The sequence below is a fragment of the Toxotes jaculatrix genome, chromosome 18 (assembly GCF_017976425.1).
Source record: "Toxotes jaculatrix isolate fToxJac2 chromosome 18, fToxJac2.pri, whole genome shotgun sequence".
Taxonomy (NCBI): Eukaryota; Metazoa; Chordata; class Actinopteri; family Toxotidae; genus Toxotes; species Toxotes jaculatrix.
This window is the reverse complement of record NC_054411.1, coordinates 11240717-11267500: the sequence shown is the minus strand read 5'-3', so window position 1 is coordinate 11267500 and position 26784 is coordinate 11240717. Positions and strand designations below refer to the sequence as shown.

At 41.7% G+C, this 26784-nt stretch overlaps 2 protein-coding genes across 6 annotated transcripts in view; one reads left to right on the top strand and one right to left on the bottom strand.

Moving 5' to 3' along the window:
• The window catches only part of slc5a11 (solute carrier family 5 member 11), a 5669-nt gene extending 328 nt beyond the window's left edge, over nt 1-5341 (top strand). The window contains exons 3-14 of the mRNA XM_041062865.1: nt 119-178; nt 287-391; nt 527-632; nt 733-813; nt 901-1106; nt 1822-1957; nt 2228-2335; nt 2435-2585; nt 3105-3273; nt 3838-4053; nt 4699-4873; nt 4983-5341. Of these exons, the coding sequence (XP_040918799.1) occupies nt 119-178; nt 287-391; nt 527-632; nt 733-813; nt 901-1106; nt 1822-1957; nt 2228-2335; nt 2435-2585; nt 3105-3273; nt 3838-4053; nt 4699-4873; nt 4983-5215 (1746 nt within the window). The 3' untranslated portion in view covers nt 5216-5341. The remainder of the gene's footprint in view (nt 1-118; nt 179-286; nt 392-526; nt 633-732; nt 814-900; nt 1107-1821; nt 1958-2227; nt 2336-2434; nt 2586-3104; nt 3274-3837; nt 4054-4698; nt 4874-4982) is intronic.
• Nucleotides 5342-5584: 243 nt separating this feature from the next.
• Nucleotides 5585-26761, bottom strand: arhgap17b (Rho GTPase activating protein 17b). Of its 5 annotated transcripts, none has more exons than XM_041062859.1 (21): nt 26323-26761; nt 21722-21761; nt 16651-16755; nt 15897-15973; nt 15530-15641; nt 15188-15264; nt 14911-15013; nt 14423-14491; nt 14179-14260; nt 13157-13284; nt 12438-12549; nt 12273-12354; nt 12018-12098; nt 11626-11739; nt 11416-11507; nt 11004-11142; nt 9890-10177; nt 9118-9239; nt 8605-9039; nt 7774-7819; nt 6995-7131 (listed from the first exon to the last, which is right to left on the bottom strand). In XM_041062859.1, exons 1-20 carry the CDS (start codon nt 26373-26375, stop codon nt 7812-7814), a joined length of 2319 nt encoding a protein of 772 aa, XP_040918793.1. In that variant the 5' UTR covers nt 26376-26761; the 3' UTR covers nt 6995-7131; nt 7774-7811. The 5 variants fall into 5 exon arrangements, with proteins under 5 accessions (XP_040918791.1, XP_040918795.1, XP_040918793.1 ...); XM_041062858.1 differs by having other exon boundaries at nt 6998-7131; nt 7780-7819; XM_041062860.1 differs by having other exon boundaries at nt 7035-7131; nt 7784-7819.
• Nucleotides 26762-26784: the final 23 nt, after the last annotated feature.

Here is a 26784-nt window from a genome sequence, read left to right as displayed (position 1 = left end):
AGGCTGCATATAATCTCTGAAGATGGAATATGCTAATGTAAAACTGATTTTAGTACGGAATATTGTTCACAGTCATCCCTTTTATAGTCTTATTGTCTTAAAATGTTGTTATCAACAGGGTATGCTGATGGTGCTCCTGCTGGGATGGCTCTTCCTGCCCATTTATATAGCCTCTGGGGTGAGTTGTCTACACATACATTAAAACATCCTACACATGCTCGTGTGCAAATGCTTGACTCTGTTCATTTATTCCTTTATAATTATCTTTGATCCTTTTCTTCTCCAGGTAACAACAATGCCAGAATACCTGCAGAGGCGATTTGGTGGAAGGAGAACACAGTTATTCATAGCTGTCCTGTCCTTGTTTATTTACATTTTCACAAAGATATCGGTATAATATAAATCCACAGTAATTCTCTTGTGCCTTTTCTAAACTGCTGTGTGCAGGTTTTTAAAGCTCTTTACTCAATTTCAGCCGCTTGTCTTAATTGTTCTGGTGTGCGTGTGCGTGTGTGTTTCTCACCAGGTGGACATGTATGCTGGTGCAGTGTTTATACAACTTGCCTTACAATGGAATATCTACCTGGCTATAGTGCTGCTGTTGTCAGTCACTGCTCTCTACACTGTAGCAGGTGACATGTCTCCTTCTCTCACCATAAATAAAACTCTTGTGAAGACATTGTAAGAACTTAGACATGAGAGTAGTGTTTACAGTTGTATGTTGTGTCACAGGTGGTCTGGCTGCAGTCATCTACACAGATGCTGCTCAAACTGCTATCATGCTAGCAGGAGCACTCACCCTCATGGGCTTCAGTAAGTCAAATCTGACTCCACATGACACCTTCCCATCACCAGCACTTCATGTTCCTGTATGAATGACCCTGTCGTCCACTTGTTTAGGCTTTGTGGAGGTTGGAGGCTGGAATGCTCTGATGGAGGGATACGCCAACGCCATCCCTTCCATCCGTGTGCCCAACTCCACCTGTGGCATCCCTCGAGAAGACGCCTTCCACATATTCAGGGACCCGGTGAACTCTGACCTGCCTTGGCCCGGGGTCATCATTGGCATGTCCATCCCCTCCATGTGGTATTGGTGCTCTGATCAGGTGCTAATTATCAGATTAAACCTTATTTGTGTTGCACTTTTTCCAAAATAAGAGAAAATGAAAGAACAGAGAATAACTACTACAGGTGCAATATTGTGATTAAAACTAGAATATCATTAATTGGAATATGTGAAAATCCATTTCCTTTAATTATGCTTAAATCAGGGATTTTAAACCAGATGATATGCTGGCAAGCCTGAACCCTACAGGGAGGGCAGTTGAGAACATAGGGGACCTGAGTTGCCCACAAGATGAATTTTTATTTAAATTTATTTTACTTGTAAAATATCAACTCTTTCATATAAATCTGAACATGTAATTTATTGGATTTCCATTTTGTTTATGTTGTTCTACAAATTCCTCTGAAGTTAGGTTTTGAAAGAGTCTTCATCTGAAAATCCCCATCTTGTGGCATGTTTTGCTCCTCAGAGAGGTTTAAAATTCCTTTCATACAATATCAGGGTGAAGGTTTTCCAACCAGCCAAACCTGAGACAACACAAGACATGACTAGTTTTAATGAGCATCTTTGTCTTATCAGTTGAGCAGTTGTGTGTAATTCATGCACATAAAACCTTCACCCCTGGGAAATGCCATACTCTTGCATGATAACCCCTATTAAAATATAATTACATACTGATAAATATCTCAATTATTCATTAACCAGCAGGCACTGGGTGTTAACTGAGGGTGAGCTGTGGTTGTTGTTCTCTGCAGGTGATTGTGCAGCGCTCCCTGGCTGCTAAGACCCTGACCCATGCTAAAGGAGGCTCACTACTGGCTGCTTATCTAAAGATTCTGCCTTTCTTTGCCATTATGCTGCCTGGCATGATCAGCAGGATACTTTACACAGGTATGAAATGCAAGTGTTTATCAGTGAATACTGCAGCTGGTACTTATTGTGCTGCCACATATGACTCAATTAACCTCATAAAAGTAACCGATTTACCAACTGGACTTCAATACAGATCACTTGACTGCATTCAGGTAATGCAGTAATGAAACACTGAAAGTTTCAGTGTTTAAAACGTGATGCCAAATTGTTGCTGTTGAAAAAATAGATCAAACTGGGTCACACATTGTGGACATTTGATTTTGAGTTGTTGTGTGTTTTGTTGTGCAGATGAGGTGGCGTGTGCAGACCCTGATCTGTGCAAACAGATTTGTGGCAACTCAGTGGGTTGTTCAGATATCGCCTACGCCAAACTGGTCATGGAACTGCTGCCTGCAGGTGAGACACTTTTTCCCCATTTACGGCTCCTGTCCTGCCGTTTGTTCCCTTTTACTCCAATCTGTGTGTGTGTGTGGGGTTTTTTTTCCCCTCACCCAGGATTGAGGGGTCTGATGATGGCAGTGATGATTGCTGCCCTCATGTCCTCTCTGACCTCCATCTTCAACAGCGCCAGCACCATTTTCACCATGGACCTATGGAAGAGTTTCAGACCCCATGTGTCAGAGTGGGAGCTCATGATTGTGGGCAGGTATGTGACCACATCTGGACAAGCAGTCATGAAACAAAACATGGTCTTGCTTGCAGCATACAGTGCATACACTGTCATGTCATGAAAGTTACGCTATTTCTGAGAAACAATTTAAAAGGAATCATGAAATTTCTTTTTGAGAAAAAGCCTCTCCACAGTAAGCCACCCTGCCGTCAGCTTTTTCCACTGAGGCCTTAAATTAAAGATTAAAGGCTTTTACAATGAAGAATATTTTATTCCCACTTGGACAATCTACATTTAAAAAGTAACCATGTATGGCACTATACTGCACTTTAGATGAAATCATCCACCAAATTGCTATTAAATTATTACATTTTTCTGTCATGCTCACCCAAACCATAACCCCTCTTTCCACATATTTCAAAGTAACGACTTTTCCAGATTTTCTCCTCTTCTCAGAAAATGTCCTGTGATCAAGTTGTGGCATCTCTTTGCAGAACTGAACTGCTTCATTTTTAATTCAAAACATGGATCTAATGTTTCGTGTGCACATGGCAGGGTGTTTGTGCTCGTGCTTGTGGTGGTGTCTGTGCTGTGGATTCCTGTAGTCCAGGCCAGCCAGGGGGGCCAGCTCTTTATCTACATCCAGTCCATCAGCACCTACCTTCAACCCCCAGTGTCTGTTATCTTTCTCATGGGCTGCTTCTGGAAGAGGACCAATGAGAAGGTAAGGATGTGTAGCATCAAGCTTGCAGACATCTTGTACAGTATCAGTTTTGAGGCATGCGTGTTATATTCTACACAGACTGTTGTATGATGCATTTACTGATCACTCCCAACACCAAACTCTACATTGTATTAGTTATTTTTTAAATATATAATCAGAAATAATAAGTTTATGTTTATGTCCATATGGTTGTAAATGCACTTATTTTGATGGAATTTTTTGTTTGAGATCTGAAAGAAAAAAAAATGTTATTTCTTGACAGCAAATGACTCACTTCCACACTTCACCTTCCTCTGTGTATAATCTGTTCTGTATGTGCACTGTGGCACGACAGCAGCAAGAAGACTGCATAGAATTCAGCTCACAGTGTGAACCTAATTTCATGTTTTATTAAAGAGAGAACTGCAGTGTGAGGGAGAAATCTCGGTTTTGTGTTCAGACCTGTCGCTTTCTGTGTCCTGATATGACTGGATGATGAAAGCTTGCACTGAAGCAACTGTAACTAAATGCACCTCTGTGTCTGTGTTTGTCTTTCGCTTTCCTCTCTTTCTCTACCTCTCACAGGGTGCATTTTGGGGCCTGACTATTGGCCTGTTGGTGGGCTGCATCCGCATGTTGTTGGACTTCATTTACCCTACACCCATGTGCTATGAGGAGGATGACAGGCCTGCTGTCTTGAAATATGTCCATTACCTCTACTTCTCCATCCTGCTGTCCTTCCTCACCGTGGTTGTGGTGGTTGCAGTCAGTCTGGCCACAGAGGAGCCCAAACCGGAGCAGGTAAAGCCACTGAGCCAGATTTGTTATGAAGTTGTAGGCTTAAATTCTTAGTTGTGGTATTTAATATGCATGGCGTCTTGACCATTAAAAGGTACAGAAAGACTTCTGCTTAGGTCATGAATTAAAATGTAGAAGTTAAAGTGAGCTTTTAAAGTTTTCATTGTAGGCAAACCAATTTGTTTAAATTCAATTTTTCTCACCATAACCCATTGTGTGCATACTTAAATACACACAACATAATTCCTGCCTTGGAAAACTGTTTTGAAACATGGATTGCTTAGATCTGTTTACAGTCTCCTTCTCTTTTACTGGGGTAGCCTATTGCTATGGTTAATTTATGCCACTGCGCAAGGTATAAACAATAAAAAGGATCTGCAGGAATTCAGCATTGCTAGGTGTCAATGACACATCAGGGTATGTAGAAGGTATTTGTTTACAGTACACCAATTTTAAACTGTGACCTAATTTATCTTTATTTAGGTTGATAAATCTACTTTGTACAGTTGTACATTTTTGTGGTACAGTTAAATATCAACAAACCTAATCAGAAATATCTACATGAGAATAAATCAGAATTTCTTAGCGCTTTGGGAGTTAACCTTTGAGAACGTGTGTCATGTGTTGTTTTTTTTTTTTTTTTGATAGATAAGTCGCCTTACCTGGTTCACAAGGTTTGACCCAGTGAAGCCCAAAGAGCACGTATTCACAGTGGAGCAGAGCTGTAAGACCTTAGAGCTGACCACTGGCCAGATGGATGAGATGGGAGTCACAGGAAGAGAACAAGAGACCAGAAATGGAAAACCATGTCATAACCGGAAAGGTGTGTCTCTGTCCGGCTCGTTGTGACTCTTTTTCCTATTTGACCATTTGTCATTCTTGCCGGTGAACGCACCCACTAAACAAAACAATTTTCCCTCTCCTGAACCCAGACTCATCATCCTCCCTGTCCAGCGTCCAAAGCCAGTCCAAGCTGATGTCTGCCCTCTACTGGCTGTGTGGGATGGAAAGACGCAAGGAGGGAGAGAACAATCCTGTGACTCCTCCTGCACCTGATCAGGCTATCTGCTCTCTGGAAGAAAAGCCACGTCTGCGACTTGTTGTCAACGCCAACCTCATCATTTGCCTCTCTGTATCCGCCTTCATCATTGGCTACTGGGCCTGACAGCCATGGTATGACACTCTTAATGGACACGTGGTGTATGGTTTGGGTAAAACATTGTGTACAGATTTAAGTATTTGGTTTCACTGAGTGTAAGAAGAAACTTTACTTTCTTTGAAACACTAATTTGAGATAAGTCGATGCAGTGACACTTCTTAATTGAAGGACACAGTGGCTTGCCATGCCTCACTGGTACAATTAATCTCATCTGTAGTACATTGTTTAATGTGTGAAATTAGGCCTTCTGTAATCTTGGTGACAAATACGAAGAAATTATGGCAAAAAGGTTTTGAATTAAAGACTTGTTTTTTTATCAGTTAACACTTAAATGCTGACAAAACCAGTTGAAAAGAAGTAGACAACACTGAAAAATGTTGAACAGTCTTTTATTATTAAGAGTAATGATGCACTGTATGAGGCATTATGTGCAGAAAAAACACCATAAAAATGCTGAGAAAAACAAAATTAAAAAAAACAAAAATGTAATCAAAGAGCTGAAAAATACCCCAAAACAATGTAAAGATTGTCAGCCGCAGTAAAAATTATACCCAAGAAGATGTTAATTATTTGGCTGCATTTGGCCATAGCTTTGAGCGTGAGTGGGAATAATCGCTTCTAAGCTATGTAACAATAAAATCAGTTTCTTTTAATTACAATAAATTTGGTAAAAAAAAAAAAATCCCTTTTCACAATAAAAGCTAATCTTTAAGCCATTTTGAACTTGATAAATCAAGTCAGTTGAAATACAAAAAAAAACAAAAAAAAAACAAAAAAAAACAAATCAGATGGAAAACAAAATTAAATTCTACCCCACTGGATCATTAGATATAATGAAGTAAAATGCCTGAAATGCCAGAAATGAAAGTATGTCCTGTGCAGAGGACACTACTGGAAGACAACTGCTTTTTTATATTGCACTCTTGCCAAAATATTTGGTCATTAACAACCTTAATACAAACTGAGCAGCTCTAAATTTAATTCTGATTTCCTTTGGCTCATAGCAATGTCTTTGGTCCTTTGTATTATGGTGCTGAAGTGTGTGATAATTATTCAAAAGCCCTTCTCAGCTGAAAAATCACATATAGCCAGTTGAAATTGACGAATTGGAAAGTGAAATGTCTGAATGTGATTCTGTTTCGTGATAAATAGATCATCAGTGGCTGGCTAACACTTGTATAGCTCCACACAACTGTGGTGCTGACTCAAAAGGTACAAGTCGTTGGGTCTGTGTGGTCAGACCTGGTGCTAAAACCAAATTGAAAGATTCACAGATCCACTCTGAATCTAGATTTTTTTTTAAAAAAAGAAGCAGCAGCAGGCAAGTGAAACCTCTGAATGCTTCACCAGTCTTTGAGTTCAGCTGCTATATTGTTGAGGTTATATAGTCCCATTAGTCTCGTGTCTAGCAAGGCTCTGCAGTCCAATCTCAAAATACCCAGCAGTAAATAGAGCAAAAACTGTTCAATGTGAAGTCTAATATGGAAAACTATGGACAGGGGCTCTGTGGTTTAAACCAACACTGTAATAAGATGAGGTTTTTATTTTGAGTCAGTATAATAGAAGAAAAGGCAGCCATGTTTTTTTTTTTCCTCAGAGAGCAGTCTGGCATCATGTGAGTGGAGCGTGAGGAGCTGATGCATTTTGGGTTACCTGTCTGATACTTGATTCTAAACATTCAAATCGGGACCAGTTGAGTGAAGGAGGATTTTGATGACCACGATCCCTCTTATTTTACAGAGCGGTGCTCTCTGTCTGAATGTTAGGGTCTGGTGTTGGGGCTGCGGCTGGGGCTGGGGCTGGGGCTGGGGCTGGGGCTGGAGTGGAGGCGGGCTCTTGACCAGCAGAGCTCTCCCCTTGTTGGTCCACAATCACCTCAGGGATGAAGGCTCGTCCCATCCCCTTTAGGACCAGGCCTCCATCTGTACAGGACAGTTACGGGGATCAGTCAGCACACAGATCAGTTTAGACATCTTAAACTTGAGGTCAAGCAATAAACCAAATTTAACCACAGCCACACACACACAGTTTCAAACCGCTGCAGAGTACACACACACCACTTTAACACACTCAGTAAGACACCAAGGATTGCTCTCATTATTTACTGTAGTCAATATTGCATATTTAGCACCAGTTCAGTAACATTTTTAGAGGTTGAGGAAGTTATTAGAGAGTATCCTTGGTGTGTTAATCTTTAAATGCTGCACATTTTCTACACAGATCTATTCAAGAGGAGACTGCACATAGAGAATGACAGCACACGGTGGGTGTAAAGTCTGTTTTGTGGCGTGCTACAGAAACTGTTAGCAGGCAAAAGCCATCCAACCTCAGCACCGTGGACGATGTGGGAATTATAAGAATGTTAGTGTGGTTTGGCAGCAGGGTTAGAGTGCAGGACAAATACATACTAATACACATAAATATACTGTAAGTATGCATTACGAGCATTGCAACAATTACACACTGAAACGCAAACACCTGCATTCTTCGTTCCCCCACACAGACACACAAACATGCAGAGGACACGGAAGCGAGGCCAATGCATCAGCCAGTCAGACCCTTACCATTACCTGCCTTGCAAAGCTCATCTCAGGCTGGCAGCTCAGACATCTGCAATATTTACACATTTGCTGTCATGCTTCAGATCACCACAGTTATATTTAGCATGTGTGGCATTAAGAGACAGTGAAACCACAAGCCAGACAGCTGAACAGAGTAATGCCGTCAGAGGATGCTGAAATCACTCAATACTGAATACAGTATCAGAAAAGGACCAGCAAGTGATTTCAGTCGTTGCAATGCCTACAAACAGAAACCATAATGTTAAACATCGCTGAAGCTGTGCTCATAATTATAATCCAGTAATATCCAGTAATATTATATACATTATTCTGAAATCATCCATTCTGCTGAACTCATACCTTTACTTCTGGTACTTTATTTGGATGCTAAAACATTTGTACTTTTACTTAAGTAAATTTTTAAATGCAAGACTTCTACTTGTGAGGGACTATTTCTGCTCTGTGGTATTTCTACTTTGTGTTAAGTAAAGGATTTGAATACTTCTTCCACCATAAACAGCCTTATACATCAGTGCACTACAAAGTGACCAAACCAGAGATCCTGCTCAATCAGTAGCTAGATGAGAGTTTCCACTGAAAAAACGTGATAATACAGTGCACATGCTGCGTCACAAACACACACAGGGAGGCTTCTTCTGTCAGTCGTGTTCTTTCGGTTTCACTCCTGCTACTTGGTGTGTCTTAATTTTCTTAAATCTGATTGTACACTACAGTTTGTTTGTTACATCTATTTATATATAATGATACTACGCACAATCCCTGATACCATGCTTTACTATAAAACTACTGAAAAACAGGATTTATGAGGTTTACCTGTTATGATCTTGGAGGCAGAGCTGCAGAGGCCGTTTCCGTTATCATTCGCTGAAGGTTGCGGGGGCGGTGGCATGCTGGGTCGCGGTCGTGGCCTTGGAGCTGGCCTAGAGGGGCGAGGGAGAGATCCAGAGTGATAGGGGGACAGCGGGTTGGACTGGATTCCATCATGAGGCGGAGTGTCAGGAGGGGTGGGAGTGCTGGGGGGAGAGGGCTCTGGGTCCCCCGGGGCCTGGTGTGGTTGTGGAGGCTGAGGGGGCGGGTGGCTCGGGGCGTGGATCGGGCCGTCTTTGCTGGAGTGGCGTCGGGGTGTGATGGGCGGGTAATGAGAGGAACTGGTTGTCTGGGTGTTACTGGGCTGAGAGGCGAAGAGACTGGGCTGGGAGGCGAAGGGGCTGGCCTGCTTCGGCGGGGCTGGGGCCTGCTTCTTGGTGCCTTCAGAGGAAAACATAATTATTTTATAACATTAATCATATTAATGGCATTAAATTCACATAATGTACATTCTCTCACCTCTGCGGACCATGTGTGGACTAGGTCCCCTGGACCCACCCTGAGAGTGGGGGGTTCCTACTGTAAGATGGACTGAACCATTCCTCTGGGGAGGGGGCGTGGACATGAGTTCACGGGCTGGGCTGCAGAAATACAATAAATCCAAATGTTAATCCATCAACATGTTATCTACACTTTACATTCAACGAGCAAGTGATGCACCAGTGCAAGAACTCATGCATAATATATGGAACATATTGCACAAATTTCCATTAAAATGCTAATCATATTAGATGAAGGTTATTGCATGAGGAATAACTCAAAAAAAGATACAAAGACAACAGTAGAGAAGAGGATGCAAAACCAGATAAGTTGATTCAAAAGGCTGTACAAAAGTTTTGATAGTGTGTTGCATGCAAATTCAGACGGCACCAAAAAAAGGCAGGCAGGTGTGAAGGAAGGAAGGCAAGTATATGTTTAAAAATAGACTAGAGTTTAGTCAATCATCACAACAAGCAGGGGGGAGGACAAAACTTGTCTGTAGACAAAGCATAATATATTTCTCAATGCATTACATTCTTAATTTGTTAAAATGAAGCCAAATTAAAAGCTGAGGACATTGTAGACATTGTTATTCATGTGATTTTCAATTTTAAAACTTCCAGTATGGGAACTGTAAACTCAAAGACCAGTCAAACACATGACAAACATAAAGGGTGGGTAGAGCTCCGGATTGGCTGATTGGCTGCGAGCAGGCGGTGGAGTATTGTCGCTACCTCAGCTCGCTCCTTACCTGCTCTCCTCTGCGCTGAGCTGGGTTACAACCTGAGGTTGCACTGTGGCTACCTGGACCCCACCACCCAGACCACCACCACCACCAGCACTACCAGCTCCACTCAAGCCAGGCTGCTCAGCCTCTGCAGCCGGGGACGAAGCCTGGAACTGATGCTCAGGCTGGGTAGAACCCCCGGCTTCCAGAGGGGGCAGTGGGGGTTGGAAGGTGGGTGAGGTTAGCTGTGGCTGCTTTCTATTTACAGCGCTGGCTCTACGTGGAGTGGGCTCCGGCTGTTTGTTAACAGTGCTAGGAAGGGGGGAGAGGGGAGAGAGTTCAGGAGGGCAAACCACACGCCATCAGACAGAGTGAAAGAGACCGAGAGAGACAGAAAAACAGCGAGAGCAGAGACAGACAGAGAGAGATGGTGCAAGAGACAGAAAGGGACGCCACTTCCTGTTCAGTGAAACCATTTTGGAAAGAAGAACCCAAAAAGGACATAAAACCACATGACAGTGACCTTTAAAACAGAACAACTTTTAACTGCGACATCACTGCGGGGACAGGGGAGACAGATGCCACACCATACAAACAAAATGCAACAGAGGAAGCCCACACAAAACATAAAACCAGCAACCTAAAGTGTGACCTAGGCTTTAATTGGAAATAAAGAAGATAACACAAGAGTACACAAGAGCAACACAAGAGAATTATAACTAGACAATGTGATATCCCAACAGTATTGAAAATGGGTTGTGCTTCGTTAAAATATCTGAAAGAGAACTGCTTTTTCATCATGTTCTGTAGCAACCTTGAGGAAAAAAACAACTGATTAATGTGTGCGTAAATCACCTCAACATAACAGAAATGTGGTGTTAAAATCACAATAAACATCATTCCCTTCTTTCACTTATTAGTAACTGGATTAATGGGAGCTACGTTGGACTATGGCACAGCTTTGAAGTCTGGACTGGGCAGATCTTCAGTGGGTGTTTCAGTGACTGTGATGGACTCGTCGGCCACTACATAGAGGGCCGACACGGCTGGGCCCCGCGACTCCTGCCTGCTCAGTGTCTTGGGACGGGACGGGAGGGTGAGGGGCAGGCTGAGGCTGAGGTTGGGACGAGACAGGTACCTGTCTTTACGGGGAGTGTGACTGTCCCCATCCTGCCCCACTAGGCTGCCAGGGCGTTTCCTATCGAGGCCAGGGTCAAGGTCTGGGGTGGCTGGGTGGGTGGGCATGGCAAACATGCCCGACACATTGAAGTCCACATCTGAAAGGGATGATGAAGATTATTATTATTGATGAACATTACATAGTGTACAGATTTTAAAGAAAACATATAAAGACACTACCCTACGTTACATTATATTGTAAGTATATATTTTTACTTGTAATCAAGTATTTTCACAGTTTGTTATTGGTTGAGAAACATTTTCTCTTTAAATTTTGCCTGAGCTGCATTCAGCATATTTACGCAAAACACCACATTGTCCATGTTTGTGCTGTCATCAACAGGAACAAATACATCCCTAAACTGTTTTACCTTCAGGGAAGAACCAATCAGCATGCTGGATAATGGGCTCAATGATGGCGACCACATGGACAGATGTAGCTGCTGCCATCTCCGCCAGTGTCCTGAATACAACCACAGACAGACAAGAAGAGGTGAGAAAGGTCCACTGGCTTGATTAACATTACCTTAATTTTGTACTCAGAAAAGTAATATGAGCTGAACGGTGTCTGAGGTTTTTACCCCTCTGTCTTTGCCCAGAGCAGGTTGGGTCCCAGGACTATGGCAATGTTGCTGGGAGTCATTTTATTAATCTCACTGTCCTGAGCCAGTTTAGCAAGAAACTTCACCAGATACCTGCAACAGAGAAGCGAGGGCTCTAATGAGATGTCTGACAAGGTATCGAAATGACTTACAGTAATCTAGTTAGACTAGTTTCTATTATTTGACTGGTTGAAATCTGCTGTATCAATTATGAAAGTGAAAAACAGAACAGAAATTAACTCTATACATTCAGTTCTGTTGCTGAATGTAGAAACGCAACCTCTGACATCCACTGTGGCAACAATAGAGAGTAATGCATCATTCGGACACCTTATGCAACAATTACAGAACAGAGGAGATGATGCCCTCACCTGAGGTTGGCTTTGTGAGTCTTTGGCAAACGGTCACATGTCACCCACAGGGCCTGAAGCCTCTTATCAGGGTCTGACACACTGAAACCACACACACATTTAAGATTTTTTTGATTACACAACTACTAGAATATCTAAAGCAGCCTGTGAAGACATACTGCTTCAGGTGTGTGTTTACTGCTTGTTAGTACAGAGTGAGTGTGTTTTACAGGATATTGACAGAGCTGTGTGTGTCTGCGTGTGTTGCCCTCTTACTTGGAGGCCTGTATCCACTCGTCGTACAGACCAAAAGTCATTAGAGGTTCAGGAAGTTCCCTGAGGTAGGACTTCAGAGCTCCTGTGTGTAAAGGGAAAAGCTATGAGAAAGTGATCTGGACCAGATGGGGTCATTTTTTTGTGGATTTGTGGAAGAGGTTGTACCGGCGACAGCGTGGGGATCAGAGTAAAATTCTTCGAGCTGCGAGGTGGAACAGTCCAGCGCTGCTTTGAGCTTCTTCAGCTTTGAAGCTCCGGCAGCTATTCTGAAGAGTCCCTGCAAGGACAGCGTAGATGAAAAGACATGACTGAATGATGCTTTTTTTTTTTTGACATTTACAAGTGACTGGTTTCCATCCTAAAATTAAAGCACGGCTGTTGTGGTGTGTCTGAGCTGATATCAGAAAAGGAGAAGTACTGCCTCAATTGACTGAGAAAGTCAATTGAGGAATTGTTTTTTCTACCAAGAGAGATGTGGCTCTTTCAGGATGAGTATCAAACAGACATACAGCAAGAGTTTTGTTTCCGTTTATAAACTTGTCTTAAATCTTCCTCCTTGGGGAGTCTAGTGATATGGTTACATTTAAAGAGTGTAATAGCGAACATGCTAATGGATAACAGATGCCTGCGCACACACACACATACACAGTGCTTATTCCCCCAGCCCTGAGGCTAACTGACCACAAGTTGGCCACAGATGTTTCCAGACTGTATGTGCCATGATTTCTAGAGAGAAGTCCACATGACCCACATCTCCTTCCAGCTTCAACAGAGTGGAGCGGTGAAGTTTTATGGGTACAAATCTATGGCCAAATTCTGGTAAAGTTAAACCTCAACTTTACCCTAGTTTACCAAAGTGCCCCTCTCCATGATTCCATCTGTACCTCCTCTTTCATGCCAGTTTCCAGCAGCATCATGACACAGGCCTCAATAGGCAGAGCGATCTCACGGTTACTCCTCTTCAGGTGCTCCTCCAGGGCCGTACCAAACGCCGGCTTCTCCATCCACGAGTCTGAGTGAGTAAATCATCAGTGTCTTTACAGTAATCTGACTGCTTAACAGTTTTTCATGTGTGCTCTGCTGTAACAATGATACTTTACTTGTCTTACGTCTTTATCATGCATATGTATACACACAAAAAGGCATGAAAACAGATCTTTTCCTCAAAAAGATGTTAAAAAAAAAAGAAAAATCGGGGTACTGCAGAAAGCTGACTGTAATCTGTTTACCTAAGCGCAAGTAAACACACTATAAAAAGACAATTTAGTAGAGAAACTGATGCAATTAGATGGGATTTTAGTGATTTTGTTTTCTGGAAAACAGAGCTGAACTGAATCTGCCAAAAGTCTGCCCTTTCAAGCTGCTAGCAATTCACTTAACCAGACCAGAGAAAAAGCAGATGTAGCATGAGATAAGTGCAAGACAATGGAGCTCTCATCCTAAATTAAAAATGGAAAGGAAAATGGAGCCCTGTGCTGCTGGCATTCATGAGGGAAATAAAAGCTCCACATCACAGACAGCTTTATGAATTTGAATTGAAATATGTAATGTCCTTTGCAGTGAAGAGAAAGGTACAAAACTTGGAAAATGTGTCAACTATTGATTTGTGATTGCGCTCCATATCACTAAATAGACAACTATAGTGTGACTCGCTTTGCTCCCATTGAGCTGGCGCTGTTCTGATTTAGGTCATGAGCACTGTCAGCCAGCACAGGTGCTAACCCAGCAAGCACTGACAAGCCAGTCTACCTTTCTCAGCAGCAGAGTGCAGAGTTGTTTGTGTCTTACAATACTCCACGACACAGATAACAACTATAGATGGAACTTTTTTACAACTATACTGGGGTTTAAAGTAAAGCTAAAAGGGCATTTTTGATAAATGACTGTGGCATGTCTTGCTGTTCACCTTGCTGTATGTGGATTGTTGGTATAGCTGCCTCCAGAGCTGCCAGAGATCTCCTGTGGTAATCTGCCTGGGCCTCTAATAACTGGAATACAGAAACACAACACAAACACAAATCATTTATACAAATTGCTGGCATATAGTCAAGCAAGCATTCAGATTGTATCACCTAATAATGCGGTTATAGTGGAACAGACCATATTTGCATCACGTTTCCATCTTAGTTCCAGGTCATTTAAGCACTCACCATGACATAATAGCGTGCATACTCTCCCTCTTTGGAAGCAAAATTGTACATGTCTGCAGAGAGCTGGTCCTGTGGATGAAAAAAATATATATAAATTTCCATACATGGTAAACATGATGGCAACCCTAAACCTTCTGCTATATAATCTTTTCATTAAGACTTAGATGAACTCCAGATGACAAAGCAATGACCTTTAATTACATGCTCCAAATAATGTGCGTAGCATGTTTGTTCCTGATCCACTCCTGCTACAAAGCTTCCTTTGTTCAGCCAGTTCATTAGATATGATCCTAACCTGATGAAGAGGCCCTGGCTGGAATGTAAAGCTATTAGTCTAAATATGTCTTCATTAAATACTGCATATAGAGCCTGCCTAAACCACCCTGATAGGTATAGCATTGTACTGTTGTGACACCATTATGGATCGCATTTTGAGTAGCAAATCAGAAGAAATATGCAGTGCAGGAAAGACCTGAAACTAAATCTACCTTGCATATTTCTACTTTATTCAGAGCCTCGTCCATCTCGTCTTTGAGAGAATCGGCCTTAGCTACCATGGTCTGGTTGCTGGACTTTGCTGCCTGGTGCCACCTGCAGGCCAGGAAGTTATGCAGACACATACAGTAAGCATAAGCATATTTGATATGAAACTTTTGTACGTATTCACATGACAAAACGTAAGAGCAGTCACACATGTCCTAAACATGCAAAGAAGAAAGGACTACAATTAACTTTAACATTCTAGTTGACAGTTGCAGACTATACCTTGTCCTGGCTGAGTCGTAGTCCAGAACCAGCTTGGCAAGCTGCTTCCTCTGTTTCAGTATATTGGGAATCTCCACCTGTGAGAGAAACAGTGCGGATCACAGCCTGAGTACATACAGATATTCTTGTGAGAACAATGGTAATTTAAGAAGATGCCAAAAGTCATGCTGAATTTGGCACAATCATGAGATTAAACACAGTCTGTACAGTCTATGCAGGCTTACTTCAGTCAACAGCAATTTGTCTTAAAATAAAAAAGCAGCATTATAAAGTGATATTTTAAAAAATGGTGTCCATAAGTGACATGTTTATTTATCAATAAAGCATGTTCTGTGTTTTTACCTCTGCCAGCTGGTTAAGAGGATCCAGGATGTCTCTCTCGATCTGCAGTTCATGCTGCATCAGTTCAGTGGCTAACCTGCCCTCTGCCTCCCCACACACATCCATCATCTTGCTGTTCACACAGACAGACGCATTTTCTTACAGTGAGAAATATGTTAATGTAAAAAAAGAAACACAAGGATGCATGAGAGACTCACTGCTGTCTTTCTAGGCTTTTCACTCCACTGTTTACTTTCAGTATTGTATTTGGGTTTATTAGATTCAGGAGAATTTCATTTTTAAGACAAATGGTCTTGTCCAATTGCTGAATGTGCCTGAAACAGGTATTCCATGTAATCAAATTTTACATTTAAGTTTTCCATCTCACCCGATCAGACTCTCGTCTCCCAGTTGACCACCTCCCTCCTCCATGGCCTGAGACAGCGCAGTCAGGGGCAGCTTTTTCTGTGAGCAGACCAGCAAATAAAAGTTTAGCTCACTGAAAAATGCACAGAAACACTGACTGAAAAAAACAACAGAACCAAAGATACTTTTCATATCTGCTTGTCTGTTTCACCAGTTTGCATTTTTTATCTGGTTTTGGCTAAGCTGTGAGCCAACAGTCCACATCTGAGATTTAGGCAGTTAGATAATGAGTCAACCCATATACCATTTAGATGATTTAAGTGGAAAAGTAATGAAAAGTATGACAAATTAATATACAACAGTCACTCCTTCAGAGGTTTGCTAACTTTATCATGTGTGTGTATCTGGGGTAGGTCTTCTACACAGTTATGATGAAGCTGGCAGGAGGCCAGTGCTGAATATTTTTCTCCTGAGTCCTGCTCATATCTTTGTGTTACATAAGAAGAGATGTAATATGCTCACAGCACAAGATAGCAGGTCCTTGTTAATACTGACAAAGGTGGCATGAGTTACATGCTACACCAGCGTCTCACTGAGTGGCTCTTTAAATGCAAAAGCTTTACATAGAGATCCTGACTTTGCTGTATCATGTGGCTAACATGCTGAGATAAGTTTATGACAGGCCGGTTTAATGTTGTGTGTGTCTAAATTTGCAGCTGCTGAGTGAAAGTAGAGTAACAGCAAACAGTGGTAAAGAGAAATCAAGCGCTACTTACATGTCTCTTTTCATTGTCAGTGCCGAGCTGACCCTGCAGACAGGACACCAGCCTCTTGTGCGTGTTGTGCGACACCAAACGCACCAACTCCATCCGCCTCTCGATCTGTGGACGCACATTTAGAGACAAAATGCTGACAGGCTGACCGTGAGAACAGTTAACTGATTTAAAGCTAGGTGAAGGAAATGAGTGCAATGATGTATATCTTCTCTGGACATGTGGAGATTTTCTTGTTGAGCAGAAACAAACCAGGTGAGGGCTACAAATCAAAACACAGATACTGCACTAGAGCAGATCCATCTCTAAACTTTCCATCCTACTCGTGTTATTGAAAGATGACGGAGGATGTCGGTGCTGTTTGTCTAGCTCTGCTCTGCAGCGTGCATTGTTACAACAGGCAGCACTGACAGCCAGATGGAACGAGTCAAGGCAGATAAATAACACAGACTGATGGATTGTGGTCTTTACTGAGAATGGGGAAAGCTGATTTGTTTTGAAATATTAAGACTCCATACTGAGATACTATCAAGGAAAATGGATGAATCATTCTGTCTGTCAGGCCTGGTGGTGACCCTGATCTACTGGTTATCCTTCATGATCAGATATTTTAAAGGACCTTACAGCCGGTTTTTCATGTTTAAAGCCCTTAACAACAAGTTTGCTGCAGTGGGGGGTTCCTGCTAGCGGAAGTTCAAGGCCATGATCACAGGGCACTACTTGCCCAGCTGAACACAGTGCACAGGGTGAACCTTACTGGAGATGTGCACGGTGAAGCTGACACCTTCAGAGTGTAGTTTGAACTCATCAGCACTGTGATAGACAATTCTATGCAACGAATGTGGCATCACGTTGGGCGATTTCAGGCAAGTTAAATTTCCTTTACTGGCAAAATTGCTCAAAGTATTTCCAAAACCAGGGTGGTTTTGTATGAAGTGAAACATTTATGACAACATAAACACCATAAATTTAATTCACTATTTTTGAATGGTGGTTGCACCATTGCGGTTGTCGCATTAGTGATGAGCTGATTTTGCACTATCTGTCTCTCCTCTAAGTGTTCACTTCCTCTTCCTGTTTCACTGTAAACATCCACTTGTTTCACTATATCTGAAAGCCCTTCACATGCTGTCTGATCGCCATCCTGCTCCTCCTCATCTTCTTTTGCTTTCACCCTCACTAATTCGTGGTTCTCTTTACTGAATGTCAAGCTCTCTCTCTCTCTGCTTCCTCCTCCTTCTCCCATTCTTCTCTCCTCCCTCTTTCCTGCAGCTGGGGCTCCACGCCAGACCACAGCTGGACTTGGCTTCCTCGCCTGGATCCAATCGATTCGCTCACCATTCAGCTGATCCCCAGCTCTGATTAATGCATGGAAGTCTAGCTCTATCTGGTGACAGCTCAATTGGATCCAGACTTCCAACGCTCGGTGCCAAAAAGGAAAGAAAGAGAACTGAGTGACTTGAGTGTGGGCGGTGTGGCAGACTGGATACACTGGGTGATCGCTTTGTCTGTGCCGATGGAAAGAGTTTTCTTTGAGTGTACACCAAAAGACCCTCAGGCTACCTACTGAATGTACAAAATACCATTGTATTGTAGTCTGTTTCACACAATTTAGATTTGAAATGTCTCAAAGTGTAAATAATCTTCTCTGCCTAACTTATCCGCTGCTTTTTATTTGTTGTTATTATAAAATACGGACACAGATTTAATAACAAAAAATACCCCCATAACCTCCTTTTAACATAATAATGCATGAAAAAGAATTCAATTAGCCCGTCTCATGTCTAACACCGCAGGCTTTACTGTGCTCACAAGCTCTGGCCTCGGGAGAAACTCAATTAAGGAAACAGTCTCTTTCACACACACACACAAACAGCCTGACAAACTGAAGTCACAGAGTTGAAGAGAGAAAAAAAAAATCAGGAAAACTCCCTGATCATAGGCACAGACAAGCGCACACTTCGACGATTAACAGAACACAGACAATCCCTTCCTCCCGCCTCTCCAGTTATGGAGCTGTCCAAAGGTTTACAAGCCAGTTACTGCCATCTTTTTTTTTCCTTTTTTTTCCAGACAGCAATGGAAGCAGCGAAGACAGCGAGCTGACGACCTCTGACCCGCCACAGCAGAAAATGTGGAATGTCTAGTGAGTCACAGAGGAACCGGGCGGGTGGATACAGTTTTGTTTTCTGGCTTTGAGCTGCTTTTGCTGACTGGATAGCCCGTTAACTGATGGGCTGGCTGGCTCACAGATTACTAGCTGGCTGACCCTGTTGGCTAGATAGTTAAATGTCTGGCTAACTGATGATGGAGCAGAAAGAGGATTCAAATGAAAAGTCAGAAAAGTCATGTTTTCTTAAAGGAATAGTTTGACAATTTGGGAAATATGCTTATTTGTTTCCAGGCTCAGATGAAGATATGAGGATGACTCTCATGTCTGTATGTTAAATATGCTACTTGGCACAGGGGGGAACAACTAGCCTGGCTCTGTCCAAAGACAACACAGACCGGCACATCCACCAAAAGCTCACGACTTAGCATGATATATTTCACTTATTTAATCTGCTCAAAAACCTGAGTGGAAAAACAGCATATTGTGGTTTTAGGAGGAGTTATATGCTGTACTCTAGCATACTAGGCTAGCGGTTTCCAATATTTCCATTCTTTATACTATATATTATATATATTCTTTACACTACCATACTTATGATATTTATAAGAGATATGAGAATGGTATTGATCTTTCCATATGACTCTTGACAAAGAAAAAAAAAAGAAAAGAAACAAATTCCTCAAATAAACCAAAATCATTTACCACGCCAGTGTTGACAGGGACGACAAATACAAACTCTGGCGTGTTCTGTTTGGCTCACTAACTGGTTAAATTACAAATACCTGTTTAACATACACTATCAGATGTGACTGTAGTCCCGTACCCGCAACAATAACAGTCCATTGTGTATGCTAAGTTGTATTCAAATACTGAGATATGGGACCAGTTTCAGCCTGACTCTCTCCAGTATGAGGCCAGGCAGGCAGCGATACAATCCAGTCTGACAGCCTCCTCAAATCTCCCACTGAGGCAGGACGAGTCCAAACAAGATAAATGCCTCAGCCAATGCAAAAGACTATGGAAAAATGAAAAAGAAAAGGCTACTACGACACCATGGAAATCATAGTGTCAAATTTCATGTTGGACAGTTCAGAGAAGGGGGTGTGGGAGCGTGTGGGGAGGGGGAAAGGAAAAACTATTCTTTCTCAGCTCATGTTTGGAAAGAGGGAAAAACTTTTCCAGCGAGTGTGATTAAATTAAAATGCTGATAATGATTCATTGGACTATGAATCAGTAAACTGTGAGCAACAAATTTCAAAGATATGACTGTAATCAGGCAGCATATTTGTAAACTGACTGACTGTCTTTTTGTCATTTCTAAAAACAATAGATTCTGGCTAGCGACTTGGAGCTCAAGCTGTTATTCCAAAAGACGTCCAAACCACTTCCAATTCACTGATCGCCTGACAATCACATTCCTTGCTGAGAGCTGGAGCTAAAGGAATGTCTCACACAGCACAAAGCTCCTGTCATTCAGGACAAGGACCAAAGACGAGAGAAAGCATTCTCGGTAAGGGTTGGGTCAGTTAGTGCTCTGTGCTTTCAGGACAATGATATATGTGAATATTATAACTATTTCCACTGTTAAAGAACTGTCTACATGAATTTGTCCATATTTAATAAGAAATACTTGTTTTGCTCACCAAGGGTCATGTATTACTGTGTGTGAACCACGTGGAGTTCATAGTTCACTGCTTCTTGTCATAAAACTTTGACTTCCATGACTGAACTGAAACCGTTTTCCTTCACTCTCTCTTTACCTTCCTCCCACAGAAAGCTTCTTTCTCCTGTAAAGATGCTCTGTCTTTCTCAGTTTTCTCTTGTTTATTCACACTCTCTTTCTAGCAGTGACCTCAGTTTCACTGACCAGCAAACTCCCATCCCCCAACACACACACACACGATGCACAGCGTACATCCAGTATGACTGCAAGATACCAGAACATTACCAGGGTTTGCCTTGAGTGGAAAAACATGAGGCACTTTTCCTCCAGTGCCAAACCTCTTGAGCTGGCGAGGCATTACTGAATGAAAGACTCCCCAGTAATGTTTTAATACCGACAGTTGTACTCCAAGACTGCAGAGCAACTTGGCATCAACAAGCTGCAAAGGCATGATGGCTTTAACAGAGCCTTTGAGGAGAACTTGTAAGCCCTATGATAACTTCCGAATTTTACTCTTCCAGAAAACGAACTCTAAAGGAGAAGTGTTCACACTCAGATACAGTAGTTTAAAATAAAGTGGGTTAGACAGTAAACAGGACATGACACCCTTCACGGGTGGCCGATAATGAATCCGAGTCACATTAACCTGTAAATAGCTACTGCAGGCACAACTTCAGCTTTAGGGGTGCAACAATGCAGTCAGCTCACAGTTCAATGTGATACATGATACAGGCTTCATGGTTTGTTGCAATGACCAGAATTTTCACAAAGTCTGACTAATAGTCTGACACAGAAAATTCCTTACTAACTACTTTTTAGGCATACTAGGCGCAAAAAGAATGTTTTCAGGTCGCACCTTTCTTGGTTTTTATAACAAATTTAAAATGCCTGGTGTAATTCCCCACAACTCAAGACGATATATCCAAATTCATTCTTTTTGCTGCTCATTTACAGACGGCATGAATGCAAAGAAAATTAAAGTTAAGATGCATTTATGCCACACTAGGCAGCACAAATCCAAAAATGAGAGAGAAAACACCAACAACCCGACTTTTAAAAAAGCCACTTCACACCATTACACTCCCACACCACATTGCTCGTGCTTGGTTTGGGTTTCTGTTTACAACACAAACAAAAGTGCATATTGTCACATTTTTATAGTGTGAAATATTGTACTACATTATTTCTTTGCACCCCGGGTTGTGGTTAACCATTTAATCCCAGAATAGTTCCAACACTGTGACACACACTGATAAATGATGCACATGAACAGTAATAAAGCAGGATGTTATATTCACCTGTAGGAGGTCATCACTCAGCACCTCAGTTTTCTCAGCCCTGTTGAGAGAAACACAAATATGAAGCCAAAGGTCAAAAACTGACAACAAATAGAGAAATAAAAATACACACATAGGAACACACACCTTCAACATACAAAGATAAAGACACAATACCATAAACACCTCAACAATATAATGCAATCCAAGGATATGAGTTGAGGGACACACCTGTCCTTTGGTAACTATACAAACAGCTTGCATTTGAATTTGAATTACATGTCCAAATACTCCATGTCTGGAGTATTTGGACATGCATGAGACAGCAGAGAGCAAAGGAGACCATCAAACTGAAGCAGAACAGTCTATCCAGCCCAACCTGTCTCAGATAGCATTGTGAGTGCCTCCAGCAAAAATACACAGCATGCAATCTGCTTAAATCCACAATAAAATGTTGTCATGTGAGACACTTGTTAACAATGTGAAATGTGCCAATAAGCACATCACTCATTAAGAATTTCTGACTAACATTTGTACACATGTACATGACATGCACACACAAAAGCACATGCCCATCACTGCTCGTGCCTGTGGCTGTTTTCCATGATGGACCTGATGGATTCCTCCACCCTGTCCAAATGCATGCTTCCTGTTGTGTCATCCACACCTGGTTTGTTATGGCAACAGGGGAAGGTGTGTGTGTGTGAGGAGGAGGGTGTGTGTTGCCAAGTGGCTTGTTGATGTCTGAAACACACCGAACACAGTGCACACTGAGGCAGAAAATAGGATACTGTGACATCACTTCAAAACTTCTAGGAAATGTGTGCAAAGTGCCAAAATCACCTCCCTAACATCTGAAATAAGATACACATTTGCTTCTTTACATATGACCTCAAACTCCCATTGCAGATTTTTTTTCCCCATTTCAGCTAAGCCCAGCAAGCAAGCTCACCACTCACCTGATCAATATTCAACAAATACACCAACCCCGAACATATTGCATCTCCACAAACAAATCCCCCAGGACCCCTTCCCTCGCTCTGCCAGTGCAGTCCCACACTATAGATTTAAATCTCCCAGGGATCAATTAACCCTCTCCCACACAAGAGTTATTACCTAATACTGCTGTAAGACTCAGAAATAAGATCCTCACAAGTTACACCCAACAGATACAGGCTTACCTCACCGATGCCTGAAATAACCTCACTGTTCACTGAAAACGCCTTTGGCTGCACTCAAAGCTCGTACCATGAGTAGAGCTTTTAATTGGAGTGTTAAAAAATTTAAGGTGAAATCAGTGTTAGTGTTCAGTCAAAGCTGGAAATCGAAGCCAAAGCATGAGATTCTTGGTTTTTTTTTTTATGATTCTACAGTTTTTTTTTTAAATACTGGTGATCAGTGATTTGTTGTTTGACAATCAGTATCAATGTCGATTAACAGAAAACTAATTAAAGCAACAATTTTTTTGATCGATTAATTGATTAAGGATGTTTTAGGCAAGCATTTTTTTCTGGTTTAAGATTCTTCTATTTTCTGGTTTTCTTCAATGACAGTAAATTGAAAATCTTTTTGTTTTCGACTGATAAGTGTTTTTTTAAACAAATTAACTGCTTTTCTTGCCAATTTCTTAAACATACGGAGCATCATGTCCTGAGCAACAGAGGGCGAAAAAACATGTAACTGATGTTTAAAACTGACAAGTATAAAATGGATACAAGTAAATCACCTTAATGTAGTACTAACACAGACAGATGGCAAATAAAATAATTATTAATTAATTAATTAAGACACAGCTTGTTACTTTAACAGTTCAACTGAGGCTGAGATGCACAGTTTGGCATTAGATACAACCTGCAGCCGAAATACCGACACACTCATCCACATGATCGCATTACACATCAGGCTACACAGGCTCACGTCTGAAGGAAAAGAGATACATGAGTGATCTTTAGATTCCTATCAATATTGAATTTGCATTGATTTGACTGGAGAACAGCTTGGCTCTGGCCAGCAGCTATTGTTCTAATAATAGACTTTCACAGTGCTGGAGCCCAGACCCTGAAAAAAAACCTGAAGAAAAACAACACATTAAGCTGGAGAAGAACAGTGACTGTACAATGTACAACACTGTGTGAGGTATTCACACTAATGCCTGATAGTGTTAAAGCTAAAACCCTGTAAATATATTCATGTACTGTTGTAATATAAGGTCTCATTGTCTTTGCCAAATTAAAGTTTTGTTAAAGCAAGTAATTTCCCCAGGAGGGATCAATAAAGTAATTAAAATTAAATTAAAAAATTAAAATCTCTCCAAAGTGGAGGTATGCAAGTGTTCATAAACACCACTACCCCACATGGCAGTTGCATGTAAATCAAGCTGCTTCCTCCTGATTAATCACATGTAAATCAAACTGCTTCCTCTTTTTTTAAAAACAATCCTCTGTGGCTGTGTGACGTCCTCAGCCCTCCAACTGTGTCCCCGTCAACAACTGTGGAAATGCTTACTCCACAAAAAACCCTCCATGTCTGGCCCTTCCTGTGCCAAACAGAAAACCACATCATCACAAACTGTTGTTGGTGGGGGGGGGGGGGACAAATGCACTGGTTTGTGAACTGGATAAAAAAGTCATCCTGGTTCTGTAATGGCAATCAGCTTAAATTTCACGTTCGTCTTAGTTTTCTTTGGGCTACTTGTGCCGCAGGTCAGTGAATGATTTTCACAGAAACAGACTACTAAAAAAACATCACCCTAAAGCAGGGATTTGGTGGAGAATAGACCCCTCTGAGCTCAGTTTAGGCAAAAGAGGTGAGGAAAAAAAATTAAACATAAAAAATGAACTCACCTACACCTTTATGGTGCAATTTAAACTGCATCTTGCATTTTGTGGCACTAAACCAATATCTAGGTTAAATAAAAACTGGGGAAAAATATTAAAAACTTCTCGCAGTCACTGACTGCATCATTTCACTTTACCCACCTTTTACTGAACATGACACTGCTAATCTCAACCATTTACTCTCTAACTCCCACTCTCTGTTAGTCATGCAGTGCAACAAATGGCACCAGAGGATTTCTGGCATGTTAAACTCTATCCAGCAGTAATCCACAGTGGGTGCGTGCCTGCAAACACTTCCACCTCTCAGTAAGAGCAAGCTGTCATTCTGCTCAGTTGAGTTTTACTGCTCTTACACAACATATGGAGGAACGTATGCAAAGAATCCAAGGCCAGTGCCTACAGGCTACTGGCTGGAAAGTCATTTTGAAGAAACATTATGAGGACATCATCTGCAGATGCCATTTGTGCAGTAATAGCTGGAGACATCATCTCAGTGGTGGCTGCTGACAGAGAACGGGGCTGGAAACCCCTGTGGGGATGGAGATGAAGGGAGTGGAGAGGGAGATGGTATAGATATTGTGTTTGTGTGTGTGTGTGTGTGTAACTAACTTCCAGTATCACCACACATCAGGAAATATGTGTTTGTGCACACATCCTAGGCTACAACTGCAAAGCAAAAAAAAAACGGCAATCCTAAAATATAATCTTAAACTGTGTAAATATGTCTTTCGGTAGATTACTTTCAGGAAACAGATTTGGGGGCAGAGAAATGTTTTTCTCCTAAGGGCCCAGAATTGCAGCATGCAGGTATACATGTTTCTGAAAAACAGAGACATTCTGAGAAAATGCAATTAATCTAATTGGATGTGAAACAGATGTTTAGTTGATAATATTTTGATAATTGGTTGTTTATAATCTTTTCAGGCCTTGAATCAAGCAAGAAAGCCAAATATTCACAGGCTCTGTCTTATTAAAAGTGAAAATTGCTGCTTTTCTCAGTTCAGTTGTACATAAGTTAAAACTAAATGTCTATAGATGACATCTTGAGCAATTTTCACCTTTTTCTGACATTTCATCAGAGCGGCAAAAATGAAGAGGATTCGTCATTCAGTAATTAATCATTTTAGTTGATTGTTTTAGTTGGTTTTCAAGCACAGTTTCCAAATATTTGTTCAAGCTTCTCACATGTGAGGATTTGCAGCTTTTCTTTGACTTGTAAGGCTAAACTGAATAACAAAGTCAGGACTCAGTCAGTCAGTCAGTCAATGGGAATGTGGGTATTTTTCACAATTCTCTGACATTTTTAGACAAATTATTAATTGATTAGTCTTAAAATAACTGACAGATTAACCCATAATCAAAAATAATCTTTAGTTGCAGCCATAAATCTAAAAACGTCACAAACTCACCACTACCACAGATTCACTATGGCCATATTCAAATATCAGAGAAAGACTGAACGGATTTTTCATAAAGAAAGCAAGACACTACCCAGCTCTTTCCACAGAAAGTTGACAATCACAGTTCACATAGGATGTGGGCAGGTTTAGTTTTTTGACATCACCAGATTACAAAATGTTATTTCACTTTCCTAAAACTTCATAAACCATCCAGCTTACACAGAACGTGGCTCAGCCCTTCCGACACCGCCCACAAGAACACAGATGACAAAGGAAGAGAGCGGCACAATGTTTTGACAAATCAACAACACCAGTGTTGGCCTGCTTGAAAATAAATCTGAGACACCAGCGTGAAACGGTGCATGTTGTTCAAATAAACACCCACCTCCCGACAGTCTGGTTGGCAAGTTGCCTCATGCGATTGAACTGTTTCTTCATGTTTCTGATCTCCTCCGTGTTTTCCTGCAAGTCTGTAAAAGTTCGCTGCACCTCCGGGCGCTGTCGTTCATCCACCGCGGATCCAAAAGTTGCGCTACGTCGCTGCCATTGTGGCAGAAAAAAAGGGGGGGCTGCGCTCTGTGACTACTTTTATTTCTACTACACTACGGCTGAATGGTTTTCCTGCCTGAACCCGGTGACATTGGCCGTCGCTGTCAAATCCCCAGTAGGAAAAGCGAGAGAAGTCAGTTGAAACAGCCGCTGCCAAGCTTCAGGATCCCCATAGCCACGAACATCAGGCTTCCTATTAGAGTGACTGGCCTCAGTGTGCAGCCGCTGTGGTAGGAAGAAGGAAGTGCCTTTACTTCCCCACTGTATGCACGGCTCGATGGTGACATGTGATACCTTA